This window comes from Amaranthus tricolor, chromosome 3 (genome assembly GCF_026212465.1).
Source record: "Amaranthus tricolor cultivar Red isolate AtriRed21 chromosome 3, ASM2621246v1, whole genome shotgun sequence".
Lineage (NCBI taxonomy): Eukaryota > Viridiplantae > Streptophyta > Magnoliopsida > Caryophyllales > Amaranthaceae > Amaranthus > Amaranthus tricolor.
This window is the reverse complement of record NC_080049.1, coordinates 32,842-48,975: the sequence shown is the minus strand read 5'-3', so window position 1 is coordinate 48,975 and position 16,134 is coordinate 32,842. Positions and strand designations below refer to the sequence as shown.

Genomic DNA, 16,134 nt, shown 5'->3' with positions numbered 1-16,134 from the left:
ACAGTAACTATACATAGTCATAGTAACCTTTAATCATAACATAGTATCTTTTTCTAATAACATAGTAGCATTAACTTTTGCAACAAAGATTTTTTAAACTTACAAAAGAGAAGACAGTAACTATACATAGTTATAGTAACCTTTAATCATAATCATAACATAGTATCAAATTACAACAAAAAAGTATATTCTAAACTTTCAAACTACTAAACAAATAGTCATCTTAATAATCTCTTCATCTTCAGAATATGTTCTTCAGCATCAACTTTTCTACATAACAAAAATTTTGCACTTTCTTTTACAAAATCAAATTATTAATGAGGATACAGTAAAATATAAGCAAATTATATTTTTCATACCTTAAGTGGGGTATCTTTTGTAGATGGGCAATTTCGACTATCGTGATAATCAAATTTACCACAAGTTTTGCACTTTCTTTTAGGTTTCTTGCTTTCCTCAATAGTTTGTTCCTTTTCCCCAATTATTCTTTGCCTTTTTCCTTTGTTCTTTGATTGGATTGGGTTTTGTATTTCCATTGTCGAAGATGAACTTGTGCCTACTAATAATTCAATTTGTTGCTCTTTAGTAATGTCCACCCTCACATCATCACTTTCCTCCAATTTTCTACTAATATCCTTTAGGTTTTGTAAAAGTGATTGTAAATCATTCTCACTCCTTTGAGCTAAACCAAACTTCCCCCAACAACTTCCCCATGTTGTCACACTTTTTGCTCTCTTCAATCAGATTCCCATGCAAATCAAAAATAGGCTTCTTTAATGCTAGCTTCGTCAAACATATTGCTTTGGTATTTGTGTTATTTGTCTTGCACTCATAACACAAATCGCATGGGAACATAATATTCCTATCCGTTTAAAAATAACTTGCAATCACAATCTACCTTCAACTCGTCAATTGAACTTCCTAGAATAAATTTCACCTTGTACATCTTACTTACCGTTAAGTCCAAAACAGTTTTACTTTCCACACTTTCAATCTTTTCAATATTTTGAATATAAGTTTTGAAACAACACTTATAAACTTCATATTGAAAAAGAAAAAAAAATTTTCTAGTATAGACTTCCCCGGCATGTTTTTCAATCGACAATGGTGTTTTATATTATGGGTTTGTGTGAAGTGATTCAGCATTGAGCTTATCTTGTTTGTACCTCTGTGCATCCATTGCACTTTCATAACTCATAAAATTCAACAAGTGTTATGTGAGGGTTTGAAAAATGGTTGAAGAAACTATTAACACTTTCCGATCGGGATGTATTTCATAAAATCCCCCCAATGGGATATTACTAAAATATGCGGGTATCCATTGATCTCGTATACTAAATATACTACTAAACCATTTATCTTTCTGAAGATTATATTTGGTCATATTTCCCTCCCATTTTTCCTCAAATTCACTTTCTTCTTGATCAATATTCCATACAAACCCATTTAATTCTTTCAAAAAATCCTCATTTTTGTTCAATTCCGGTCCAACTTTATAGGTAACTTTACTCATGATGTGCCACATGCAAAGTTTATGTATTGTGTTTGGAAATACATTTTTAATCGCAATTTTCATTGCAGGGTCTTGATCAATTATCAAATATGTTGGCATACACTCCCCAATACAATGTAAAAACTCCTAAATAACCACTCAAAGGATTTACTATCTTCCTTAGCTAATAAACCTATACCAAATGTAATACAACACTTATGATGATCTACACCAGTAAAAGGGGCTAAAACCATGCTATACTTATAGGTGTTATAAGTACAATCAAAAGTAATCATTTCTCCAAATAAGCAATAATTCTTCCTACTTATCACATGAGGGTGATTTCACAACACTCCAGGTGCTAATCGTAACCACTAAACATATATTCCTACTTCTCGTTGTCATTTCCATCTTCTTCACTTCTTTTCGACTTCATAACTTCTCGGTATCACTTGAATCAAGAGCTTAACCACTTTCAAATATTTATCTATATATGTGACTAGAGGCCACTATATTGGGGTTTGCAAGACCCACACGGCAACACCTCAAACAAGGGCGGTGACGGGGCCACACCGACGCCCAATGATAAAGTATGACATACTCCCGTATAGAGACCATATACAAATGGTCCTACCTCCGGAAACTAAACCCATTGGGGTACCCTATCCAGTGGAGTCACAATACCAAACAAGTCTGATATGAATCTCATCAATAAGGGACTCATTCCCATTACGACCAACAACTTTCTTGCTCCATCACTAAGGGACTCATTCCCGTTCCAGCTAGCGTAAGTCAAACTCATCAATAAGGGAGTCATTTCCATTCAAACTAGCAATAATCAATCTCATCAATAAGGAAACCATTCACTATTCAAACTAAAGATAAACAATATCATTAATAAAGGACTCGCTCCGCTTTCAAACAAATAATAACCAATCGCAATAACAAGAGAATCGTTCTCATTCTAAATCATTATCAGCATTTGGGATACTAGTACCATTCTCTATCAGTAAACTTGAAAATCATATAATCAATAACTTAGATATTTCATTCGACGATAATTCATAAATAGTGTACAACATATTTTTTAAAACAATTCAATACTGATAAATATACAATGCAAGATGCATGTAAGGGTTAATTACTACGTGTACGAACCTGTAAGCGTCACTGCACGACCAAAAGTTACAAAAATAACCCAACTAAGGTCTTACTTTCCTCTTATGAACTGGAAACCTATACAAGTTAGGAATAGAACTAATAAGTTCCCTTAACTACTTTGTCATACCATTTAAATGCCCAAGTAACCAGTATCACCCATTCAACATGAGTTTTCGATTACTCTAGCACGCACACAACTCATTCAATACAAGTCAAAATCATTAACTCAACACAACATGAGTCTTTTCACCAGTTTAAAAGTAAAAGCATGTATGAATCGTTCCTTTTCATCAACTAATTTTGAGTATATCGGTTCGCATTACCCAAAAATAATTAATCACAACTAAGCCTTACAATTTTAATACAACACTTATTCAAAGATAAGGCAAATCTTAGAGTTATCGAATCGCGATATCATTTGTTACCTTCTCCAAAGCTAGAAAGAACTATAATCAAAACAACACGACAAGTAACTTTAGCAACCATCGACGATAAGTTGACATTGTACTCTTGGCTTACTAAATTATGCATTAAGACTTCAATAATAACCTAATCAGAGTACTTGTAATTCGCAACAACCAAACCACACAATTAGCAACTATTATTCCCAATTTAACAACCACACCACTTCTATATTCAACTCTAAATATAACCATTACCAACTAAATCTATCACAACAATATTTAACCAAACTAAGTTTTAAAACAACTTATAAGGTTATCCAATCAATCGTCACACCACCAAAATATAGCATAGAACACACATCATTAGTAATTTCATCTCTAACCCCAAACCCTAGTCATTTCATGTTCAAAGATAACACTTTTAACCATTATCCATATCAAAAATCAATAAAACTAATACACCACCAAAATGTGACATGAAAGCCCACACCATTACTAATTTCAAAGATAACACCTTTAATTATTACTCATAGTAAGATTAAAAGAAACTATCACACAATCAACACACAACCCATAATTTCTAATCACACTTCAAACCCTAAATCATATGTTCAATTCATCCATCAAACTCTTACCCACAAAAAGATTAAATGAATTTAACACAAAACCAACATCAAACTCAAGACACTTAATAAAGCTCCAAATAAAAACAAGAAAATTAATTAGAGAAAAGAGAAGAGATGGCTTACATGGGGGAATTAGTAAAGGGGTGGAAGACATGTAAATGATGTGGTGGTGGTGCGTGAGCATGGCGGTGAAGGCTGCACAACCAGTCGTGCCAGCCGCTGCTGCTGGTAGCTGTTTGAGTGCAGCTTAGTTGCTGCTAAGTGGGGGAAGGGAGACACAGCCTACTGCTAGTGTCTGGGCTGCTGCTTGCTGCTCGTGGGAGGAGGGAGACACGGCCTGGTGGTGCTCGTGGTGCTCGTGGGCGGCTGATTGGGGCCAGCTGCTGGCGACACAACAAGGGGAAAGGGAGAAGAGAGAGAGGGAAGGAGGGAGATGGTGAGGCGTGTGCTGTTGAGGGCATGGGTATCTCACTAACACCCTAATCCTTTTTTTTATTTACTTATTTATTTATTCATTCACTTTCTTACATTCCTCTTCTTGCAAGGCTCAACTAAGAAACTCGTGTTCGTGTGCTCCCACATTTTAATAAAATAATAATTTAATTCGAATCTCTTTATTTAAAAATTGTAATTTTATTTTTAATATAAATATATAATTCATATATGAAAGGATGTATTAAAATTACTTCTAAATTAATTTAATATAATTATAAAATCCCCAAAAGTTATTAAAATATTAATTAATCACGTCAGAAAATCTTGGATCGTTACAAAATTCCTTAAAGCATTAAATACTGATATCAAGAGACAGCCGGACAGAGCGGCAGGCGGCAAAAGGGGTTGGCGGCAGGTGGCAACGGTGGCTGGGATAGGGGCGGCGGCGGCAGCTGGTTGGGTAAGTTGTAGGTGTTAGGGTTTTATTTTAAGGAGAGAGGAGAGATAATGGGTAAGAATTAAAAAATCTGATTTCTAAATTTGAACTTTGCACGCAGATTTCACCATTTTTTCTCAGCCAGTTTTAGATTTTTTTAAAAAAATAATAATAATAATTTTCCCGAGGCATGTGCCAGAGTGCCCCAACATAGGTCCGCCAGGGGCACGGCCAGAGAAGACTGGATCAGCCGAGCAGGCAACTAGAGCAGGCAGCTGCAGGAAGAACTATTAAACCCCAAAGAAGTACTCCCTGTCTCCTTTCGTTGCTAAATGTGTTCATGGCGGTTTAAAAGGATTGAATTCTTCCAATCAAGTAACTAGTGGTGTAAGTTAATTATAGGAAAACCATAAAAATAAAATTTAAAAAAATAAAGAAAGACGACTTTTTATAGGTTAAATAAATCTTTTACATTGGTTTTAATTATAAGTGAAGAATATGTAGCAACTATAAGAATAAAGTAATTAGAAAATTTAAACAAAAAGTTAGGATAATTCTGTCCAACATGTGTAAATACAAGGATTAAATATGACTAAAATTATGTAATGAAAATATTCTTTGTGAGAGCAACAAATAGAAGAATTTTTTTAGAATAATGTTATAAATTTAAAGGGATATAAAAGAATAATATTTATTTATTTGGGTAAAAGGATACTATATTAATTTGAAGGTTTACTAATATATACTTCATAATTTCATTTTTTAAAAACAATCAAAATGACTATAAAAGGAAAAATAGAGGAGGAAATAGTCTAAAGGAGACATGTTAGGCAAAACTAAAGAATAGGAGTAGAATTAGGGAAGAAATTGAAGCATTGAGAAACAATAAAGAAAGAGAATTGGAATCATAGAAATTAGAATTAGAAATAAGAAATTAAAATTAAAAGTACAGGCCACAAAAGAATTTGATTTATTTTAGTAACTACATAGAAGTATATCAAAGGAGAGAAGGCGACAAACATGAATGATGGAGATGTATCAAAGCAAATTCAGCAAATGGTGAGGTTCATTCGCCAAGAGGCCGAGGAAAAAGCTAATGAAATCTCTATTTCCGCTAAAGAGGTAACCCGTAACCCATTAATCAATTCATTGGCTTATGTGCATTGCATTGCTTTGTATTGTAAATTTTTAGTCAAGTAATTTTCATGGATAGGAATTAGGAATCAGGAATTAGAAATAAGGAATAAGGAATTAGAAACTAGGAATCAGGAACTAGGAATTAAGAATTAGGATTGTATGATTGATAATTGACATTGATTTATTAGATAGAATTTTGTATGGGCGTAAAATTTTCCTAATTTTCTAGTATCCGGTTACGTAGGAATTCAACATAGCCAAGCTAGAGCTATTAGAAGCAAAGAAGAAGAAGATTAGACAAGAATATGAGCGCAAGGCTAAACAGGTGGAAGTTCGCAAAAAGATGTATGTAAACCATTCATTAATTATTGATCTCATCCATCCATCCATCAAATAAAACTCATAAAAGATTGTACTTGTTTGATTATGTTTAATGCACGCAGAGAATATTCAATGCAACTGAATGTTGCGCGCATAAAGTTCCTACAAGCTCAAGATCAAATAGTGAAAGGGATGAAGGAAGCTGCTTCCAAAGAGCTTCTTCGTGTTTCTACTGACGACAAGACTGCCTATAAGAAGCTGCTCCTGGCCTTTTCTGACGACAAGAACGCTTACAAGAAACTTCTTCAACCCTTGATTGTTCAGGTAACGTACTTACTAGTTACTACTTAGCTTGCTTCTTTTATGAATTTTAACACTAAAGTATATTTTCATGGATCCCTTTAATTTTCAGAGCTTGCTACGCTTGAAAGAACCCTCTGTGCTGTTACGTTGTAGGGAGATGGATAAGAGAACTATTGAGTCTGTTATTGAAGATTCTAAACGTGAATATGCTGAAAAGGCTAATGTTCGCTCTCCCACTATTACCATTGATAAGCTCTATCTTCCTCCTCCACCCTCTTCTTCTGACCCACATTCTCCTTCATGATAATATACCACATTGTAAAAATTATTTTAAGCTTAGTTGGATATTTATGATCCTAAGTTGAGTTGTTGGATTTATTTTTATGTATATGTTAGCTCGGGAGGAGTGGTTATGGCTTCTCAAGATGGAAAAATAGTTTTTGAAAATACTCTAGATGCTCGTTTGGATTTGGCATTTCGACAGAAATTACCTGAGGTATGTCGTGTACTTGTAATATTTTTAACTTACCAATTGTTTCTCTCTACTAGTATTTTTAACAACAAAACTAATTTGAAATAAATTCCTAGCTTATCTGGTGTTATATTTTTTTTGTAGATACGAAACCACCTTTTCGATTGTGCCCATGTTATGTCATGTTGAAGAACAAATCATTACTCAAATGGAAAAATAGAGTTGTTTCTTAATGCTTATTATATAAGACAGTCTTATTAGGAATCAAGTGATAAGTATATCTAACCTAAACTAAATGAGTGTTTTTGAATCTTGCTAACTATATGATTTGGGTGCTGGAAAGGAGTTAGAGTTAAAATAACTAAGAGCTTCAAATTATTTTAGAGAATGTAATAATATAATCTAATATGCAAAATTAATACTTGCACTCTTATTTAGCTGAACTTGAAAGCAATTGATTATATATGGTACTTGTTGTAATCACCTTCTTCAAAACTTCAGAGAAGATGTCCAGGAATTATTAGATAAGATATTACAATTTTGTTCATACAATGTTATTATACAATGTTTTGTTTATTTCAACGAGTCACGAGGTCATAGTACTCTTAATAGAGTGAGATATGTTTTATTTTGTGATTCAGATGGAATTTAAGAATTAGGAAAGTATGATTAAGTACCAGTTTTTCTCCAAGCTTGAACATATAAGGTAAATATTGGTACTAAAGCATGTTGTACCATCTACAAATCCCTACTTTTACAAATATATAGGTGTATAGATCATGTACTATAAGTGATTGAATGGCCAAGGTTTAAGGCTTGAGGGGGTTTATTAGGATGCAAAAGTGAGAAGTCAATATTTATGGTAGATCACAATTCGTAACTGCCAATAAGAGAAATCTTAGCATTCACCAAACAGGGTAGTTATTTTAACCATTCTTGTTGAAACTATCATATCCCCTTTAACCATTCTTGTTGAAGCTATTATATCCCCTTTAACCATTCTTGAGCACAATGCATCAAAAAGGAAACAATACTACAAATATCCACACTTTCTTTCACCATCATAGAGATGACTAAGCACAAAGAGAACTTCTACCTACCATACAATGTATAGGAATATAATGGAACAACTTCCTTGAATTCTACAGAGTCATCATCATCATTATCACATCATCAGCCTACATGAGAGAAACTGGTAGCCAATTGTTCTCTAGACGTTTTAGCTTTAATGCCGTTTACACATATGATTGAGATTCCCACCTCCTCAACCAAGTAAGAGAAAGGGACCCACAATTACAAGCAGGGAGAACTTCATAGATTTTTCAACACTACAAGCCACCACCTCTTCAAGATAGGCTCCTGTTCTTGAAATGAGGTTCTCTTGTTAGTAATCCTCAGTCATGTCCAAGTACTCTACTGTACATGTGCATCACATTGGCCACTGTAATTTTTTATCCCATAGTAGTGTAGTATTTGGTTGTTAACTTTTGTTACCTCAAAGGCCTCACAGCCCTTCGATAGGTGATTTACTCTCTTCGATTCACTAGAAGAAACTTCAATTCAAATTAGTTTACAAAAAAATTACTAGTGTAGTCTCGTCAGACACACTAGTTAAAGTAGAAACACTAATATTAAATATAATACTTCTATTATGGTAACAATTAGTGGAAGTTGGAAGGGAAATGTAGAAATGATTTGTCTTTTGCCTTTAACAACACTATGTTACCACCAACGTCTTGAAAAATACTAACGAATGACATACTAATGTTGATGTCATTTTCATAACAGAATATGAATGTATCAGTCAATCAGTTATCCTACAGTATACAAAGAGAAGGATCTTGGACCCACTGTCGGTCTTGACGTTTTACATGGGTTCTAAGCTAAATGAAAAAAATAGGCCTTCCTCTTACAAAATTTCAAAAATCTAGCACTGGTAAACAATAGTAATACATTAAAGAAAATCATCAATCCAAATTTTTATCAAAAATATAGCAATACATTGAAGAAAACAATAATAAAAATCATTCACAATTTTCAAAAATCAACGAAAAATTATTCAAGAATAAATTTAAAAAAATCCAAATCCAAATCTAAAAATCCTTCAAAAAACTAGTAAAACTAAAAGTTACATTGAAGAAAATCATTAATCGACATTCTAGGAAAATCTAGCAAAAATCTGAAAATCATTTAAGATCAAGTGAGATTGTAATAACAAGGCGATTGCAATACCGCCAAGAAACAAAATAATTTGATGAACGGTAAATCATGAACTTGATTTGGCAGGGGGGGGAAGAAATTAATTATTGTCAAATTTTTTGATCTAGATGAACTTGAGTTGGGGAGAACAAATTGATTGTTGCCTGGGAAATTAAAAAAAAATCAACTTAAAGTTTAAAAAAACCTATCATTGCAATGCCATGGTTAAACTTGAAAATTGATGAATTTATGGGAAATTTAATTTGGAGAAGACAGACGGACGCAAAGGAAAAAAATATTGCCATAATTACCGGTCATTTAGGTTACTATTGATGAAAGTACTTTGGAGAAGACAGACTGAAATACTAAGCACACTATGGCCTAAAGATTCAAACTTTATCTCTCAAAAAACCCAAGACCAATGGTAGAGGTGTTCTATGCAATGAAACACCAAGTTCGATAAACTAGCAATGAAAAGCAATAAGAAACAAAGCAATAAACAAAGACACAAGATTTACGAGGTTCACCCAATGTGGGCTACGTCCTCGGTGGTGATTAGCTTGCTTGTATTATGTGAAGAATCAATGGAGTTCTCAAGAACTCATACAATGGAGTTTTACACTTGGAGAAGAAGAAATAAGAAAGAAAAGGGTTTTATGTTTGGCTAGGGTTAGAATCTACATGGGAGTGAGTGTTGGGACTCCTATTTATACTAGAAGCAATATACAAATGATTGGGCAAAAGCCCATAATAAAACAATCTCATATAACTTATCGCGCAAAAAAACAGTGTGCATTCTGGACCTTTGCTCGACCGCTCGAGCAAAAATAGGCCTTGGTCGAGCGGCTTGGATTTCAGTCAAGCAACAGATCAGAATACCCCTGGAATGGCAGGTATTTGCTCGACTGGTCGAGCCATTTGGTGGCTTGGTCGAGCGCCTCTTCTTAGGTCGAGCAAGGTGATCAAAGGCTCACTGATCATCACAAACTGCTTCTGCCTTGCACCTACTAACTTGTGCCCACTTCAAATCCCACTCAAGCATTCCATGCACATCACATACACACTACCATGCATCTAATATCATCCCGATCACATGTCATTGATGTAGTCAAAGTCACACCAACTCTAACACAGGCAAAATTTAGGGAATTGAAGAAATTAATTTTGAAAGTTATTATTTGGGAGAATAATACAGGCATTAATGTGTTTTTTTCCCATTAAATTAATTTTTTGATTTAAACTTTTCTATTTCATTACTATATTATATATCCTTTATAATGAGGCCCCTAACTTCCTTGAATTAAATTTCTACACTTTTAGCTTGGGCTCTAGGCGATGGCCCATTTGGCCTCCCTTAGGGTTGGGTATGCTTGGACCCAACAATGGTGAGAAGAGGTGTATAAGAGTGAAGAAAAACAAAGTAGACACACACACTCTAGAAAAGATCAATTATATTTGATGAATATATAAAGCACACACAATAACATAAATGGTGTCTTATAAACACCTCCCTAAATTTGATTAACTTTTCAATAATACATTAATGATATACCAATCACAATGCACACATTATCAAGCTCAAAGTTTTCATCTTAAATGAAAACGCTTACACTAATACATGAATACACTCAAGAGTTCGCAAATCTTATTTTCTTCCTATGTATTAGCCTCTCCCATAGTTTTAATACTAATTTTAGTCCCCCGCAATATAAGTAAAAGAATGTAACCAAGCTAAGGACAATCTAGCAATCAATCGAAAAACGCATTAGATTGTGTTTGTTTGAGCATCTTGTGTCAGGCCACTACTGATTGTTATTAAACGCTGCCTTGTTCAAGGCGGCCTTGTTGCAACAGCATCTTTGCTCCCTTGAAGCACCAATTTCATGTCATTCCTTTCCTCTTGTGTTCCCATCATCCTCATCAATGATGTATATCATGGAATGAGCAATAATGTTATCAAATTCACCTCCAACATTGGTTAATTACGCTTGCACTAACATTTGAGAACATAACTAGATAGTCTCGTGCCAAATGCCATTTACGAATTTTTTATAATCAAAACTTACTAATCATACTACTATTAGTTGTGTGTTGCTTGATGACAAGAGGGTGGAAATGCTTCATTGGAAGAAAAGGTCCCACAATCAATGACACTCCTATGAAATATAATTTCACATTTTTGGTTTGTTGAGGATATTAATTAGGGAACTACAAGTCTTACGGAGAAGTAAAAAAAAAATAATATTCGTTCCTCTTTAACTTTATATAACCAAAAGGAGAAAAATTCTAAGTCAAGAAAGCATAGTATGATAGTTTACATAATAATAAACAATTCTAAAATGTTGTTATCCACTAACCGTTATTTGACTATAGATCTAATATAGATTTTATGTTATTTTAAGGAATACTATTATACTCCACTTACTTAGATATGTACCACTCTAAAGAAATCAAAGCTAATGTCTCAAATCTCAATATCTAAACCGTAGTTGGTAATTGGTAATCTTTCTCTTAAACAACACACAACATTAAGAGTATTTCCTTTGCTCTAAAATACTTGCTACATTTTTGTTTTGTGCACTATTCATCAGTTACATTTATTTTGTATATTACAACTAATGTGTAAGCAAAAATATAGTCAAGTGGGATCTTGTTTGAATTGTCTTATAGCATGCTTTCATAATATTAACTTTTTATAATTTTAAAATGTGTATAGTTTAATATATAAATGAACAAAATAACACATTGGATTGTGTAAAAAGTCAAATGTAGTAAGTATAATGAAATAGAGTAAGTATTTGATTCATGTAAATCAAAGTTTACTATACTTAAATACTCCTTTCTATTCTTCCTAATAGTTTCATTTATGTTTGGTTGCTATTCACTTATTACTTTTAATTTGTATAGTATTCTTAATATATAAGCTAAAACATAGTCAAATGAGATCTTGTTTAATTTGTCTCAATCCAAGGGTTATTAATATCAACTTTTCATAATTTTTGCTTAAACACAATTAAAGATACTAAAAGTTAAAATGTTACTTTGATAAGTGTAAACAAAACTATTAGATTAATTAAGAGAGGGTATGTACTCCCTTGCGGATGAGCTAAGATCCTCTCCATTATTTAAAATGTAATGGAGGGTCCATTACTCAATCTAATGGCTATAATTTCCTGATGGAGTTTTAATAGAGCAAATTCTGACATTTACTTTTTATTCTAAAACAGGTGTCAAAATCCTAGCATGAGTAATAGAAAAAAATAATAAAGAGGATCCTAATACCTTGCGGATAGTCAGGTAATAAGAGTATTCAAAAGATACAAAGCAGAGAATAATATAAATGAATTACAATTTACTCTACAAGTGAACGATCCATATCCGAATTGCAAGTACGCGGAAGTGCAAGTGCAAGTGCAAGTGCAGTGCAGGTAACCTTAGGAACAAAAATTCATAATCATTAATTCTGATTCATATATCACCATAAAAAGACAAAAGAATAATAATAAAATAAACAAAACTAAAAAAGATAAATAAAAATAACAAAACTTATTCTATCAAATCCTACCACATAAGCATGGTTTGTTAACTTCACAAATAACCATTATTTATTAACCTTCTCCCTTAGGAAATAGGAGTAGGAAGGAAACAATGAAGATAAAGGGAACCGCTCTTTTTTATCATTAACATGAAAATTTTTGATACTTGACTTCATATTTAAGGAAACAATTAACACATTAAAAAATGTAATTTTTGTTGATTGACTATAAATATATGTGATCTATTATTGATACATTATATTTTCTTATGTAAATCTATAATTTTTTTTATCCCAAACCATAAAGAAAATTAAAACTTGGTCCACTAAACCGTTATCAAAACTAAATTGATCCAACCAAAAAACATAAAAAACAAATGTTATATTTAGTTTATATATTTTATGATTCATTTAAATTTTTTTAATAATTAATCATACATGATACAAATTTACAAATTAAATAAAAATATACTATATCGATGGTAAATCTATAATCTTTCAATAATGAAATATTTAAAAAAAGAATGATTTTTATTGATTGATGGTATTTTTTTGTCTTCACATATATGTTCTAATCTAATTATATAAGAAATTATTTCTTCACTTTGATAATTATATTATTATAACAAATATAAAGATTTAATAATCAAGTTTATATATATGAATTAATATATATATATATATATATATATATATATATATATATATATATATATATATATATATATATATATACTGTAAATAATATTGATATATATATTTTTTGAAATGAATAATATTAGTATATTCATATCAGTAAATATCTATAGTATCCGTGTAAAACACGAAAATATATACTAAGTACATATCACTATGATATTCTTAATCAATCAACTAGTCAAATTATTTCAATCCTAATCTCACGTTTCTCTCTCTTCCTTTTTTTTCTTTGCACGGAGTTGACTGTTGACATTAGTCAATTTGTTACTACTGCTTTATAAATTTGTGCTCAGATTTTTGCTACTTTTATCTTTAGTCTTTCCTCCGTCCTGAATATAGGATCACATATAATATTTTTTAAAAGTTGTAAAGTTTAACTTTTTATGTAGTCTAATTTATTGATTTAATTTTTAATATTTCTAATTAATATATAGTAAAATGGTACTTTCACACCCATATAGTTGAGCATTTTGCACACCTTTACACTTGGTAAAGCTCTAATCTTGATCCAAGAATTTCGATGTCTTGTGTAGGTTAACTGTTGTGATGATCTTCAACAAAAGAAATGAAACCAGTTTCTGTGCGATCTCCAATATCTTTTTCTTGGTTCCATTGAACAATACTTGACCAAGTACATAGAGATCAAAATCCAATTAAGGGTCATTAAGTTTTTCGTATAATTATTTGTAACAGTATGTAAACCAACAGTATGATGTGATATTGTAACTTAGGGGACCGCGTGCGTAGCACGCGGCCCCACACTAGTTAAGTATAAAAGGGCTTATTTCATGATGAATATTATCTTTGTTGCACATATAGATTCGATTTAATTAAATTGTACATTCCAAAAAACCATCATAGAGAAAGGTTTAAAAATGCACAAATTGTTGTGAGAGACAATCTCTTTCTCTAATAAGGTTGACCATTATATTTATAAAAAAAAAATATGGTGTAAGTGCACACTTACTCGACAAAATTTTAGGATACTATATGATACGTCAAGTAGGGATTCATAGTATGTCAAGTAAGTGCTTTTAGCATGTTGAAGTTGTCAAGTAAGTGCTTTTAGCATGTTGAAGTTGTCAAGTATGTGTTTTAATCGTCTTATTCTTGTAAACGTCAAACATCTACTTTGTATACTTAAAACACCAATTTGACATACCTTAAACAACTACTTGACATACCTTAAATACCTACTTTACACACTCAAACCCAAACTTAATATACTCTTAAACACCTAATTGGCAACCCCAAATACCTGCTTGGTATACATCAAATACTTGCTTGGTATATCTCAAATTTATACCTGATATACCTCAAACACCTACTGGTATAGTGGTATATCCTAAATACATGATTGGTATACCTCAAACACTTATTTGAGAACCTAAATACCTTCTTTTGACCCCAAATACCTACTTGGTATATCTCAAAACCCTACTTGATATACTTTAAACCCTTACTTAACAACCACAAATACCTACTGGTATACATCAAATTCTTACTTAATATACCCTAAATGTCTACTTGGTATACCCTAAATCCCCATCATAGTGATGTTTAAACGAGATTAATTGCAAATTACAGCCTTCAAGTTTGAGGCTTTTGCGAATTACAGCCTCAATGTTAATTTTTTGTGAATTACAGTCTTAAAAGTATCAAAGTGTACGCTATTTTAGCCAAATGATCGTTGACCAACCCATGTGACCTTAACCAGCCTAAATGACAGTTTACCATTACTAATCACCTTTGACTTTTGTTGACCACCCCTAAACACCTTTGACTTTTTTGACCACCCCTAATTACCTTTGACTTTCCTGATTACCAATTATATCCTTGTGTTTCAACACTTTAACGTCGTTTTTACCATCATAATGATATTTTTTCAAAAAAAAACGGACGTCGCAATTACCCTTAAGAGTAACTTTTTCGAAAATCCGGTCAAAATAAGTACTTATTCGCCTATTTTTCGACATGTAGACCGAAAAAGATATTTAACGTCGCTTTTACCAATCATAAAAATATTTGTTCAACAAACGGACGTCGAGATCATTCTTATGGGGTAAGTTTTTTGAAAATTCGGTTGAAATAAATACTTATTTTTGAAAGAGATACCCATAAGGATAATCACGACGTCTGTTTTTTTTTAAAATATCATTATGATGGGTGAAAATGACATTAAATATTTTTTTCGGTCTACGTGCCGAAACATAGGCAAATAAATACTTGTTTCGAACATGAAAAATAGACGAATAAGTACTTATTTTGACCGGATTTTTGAAAAAGTTATCTCATAAGGATTATCGCGATGTCCATTTTTTGAAAAAATATCATTATGATGGGTAGAAATGACGTTTAATATTTTTTTCGGTCCACATGCGAGAAATAGGAAAATAAGTACGTATTTCAACCATATTTTCGAAAGGGATATCCCATAACTATAATTTCAACGTCCATTTTTTGAAAAAATATCGTTATAATAGGTAAAAACGATGTTAAAGTGCTAAAATACAAAGGTGCACTTGGTAATTAGAAAAGTCAAAAGTGATTAGGGGTGATCAACATAAGTCAAAGTGTTTAATAATGGTCAATGATCATTTAGGCTGGTTTAAAGTCATGTGGGTTAGTCAACGGTCACTTAGCTTGAATAGTGTACACTTTGATACTTTATAAGACTGTAATTCACAATAAAATAAACATTAAAGCTTTAATTCGCAGAAGCCCCAAACTTGAAGGCTGTAATTCACAATGAATTTTTTAAAAGATAAGTAAATAGTTTTTTTAATTAATCAACTTTTGTTGGTTGGTCTTCTAAGAGCCATCTCTCAGAATAATGGTCTCTCAGAAGAATTATTGTTTATAAATATACATGAATGGAAGGGTAAAAGCAATAAACTCAAAATATAGAAAACAT

General features: G+C 32.1%; 1 protein-coding gene across 1 annotated transcript; it reads left to right on the top strand.

Annotated features, from left to right (window-relative positions):
* The first annotated feature begins 5,494 nt into the window (after positions 1 to 5,494).
* On the top strand, positions 5,495 to 8,669 carry LOC130807407 (V-type proton ATPase subunit E2-like). The gene is made up of 6 exons (XM_057672608.1): positions 5,495 to 5,676; positions 5,936 to 6,036; positions 6,135 to 6,336; positions 6,425 to 6,617; positions 6,711 to 6,826; positions 8,592 to 8,669. Exons 1-6 carry the CDS (start codon positions 5,575 to 5,577, stop codon positions 8,667 to 8,669), a joined length of 792 nt encoding a protein of 263 aa, XP_057528591.1. The 5' UTR covers positions 5,495 to 5,574.
* Positions 8,670 to 16,134: the final 7,465 nt, after the last annotated feature.

Excerpts from the sequence above, each read along its gene's own strand:
- LOC130807407 (XM_057672608.1), top strand. The coding sequence starts at position 5,575 with ATGAATGATGGAGATGTATCAAAGCAAATTCAGCAAATGGTGAGGTTC. Across the intron at positions 6,618-6,710 it reads TGACCCACATTCTCCTTCAT|GCTCGGGAGGAGTGGTTATG; the intron begins GATAATATACCA and ends ATGTATATGTTA. Across the intron at positions 6,827-8,591 it reads CTGAGGTATGTCGTGTACTT|TCAATCAGTTATCCTACAGT; the intron begins GTAATATTTTTA and ends TGAATGTATCAG.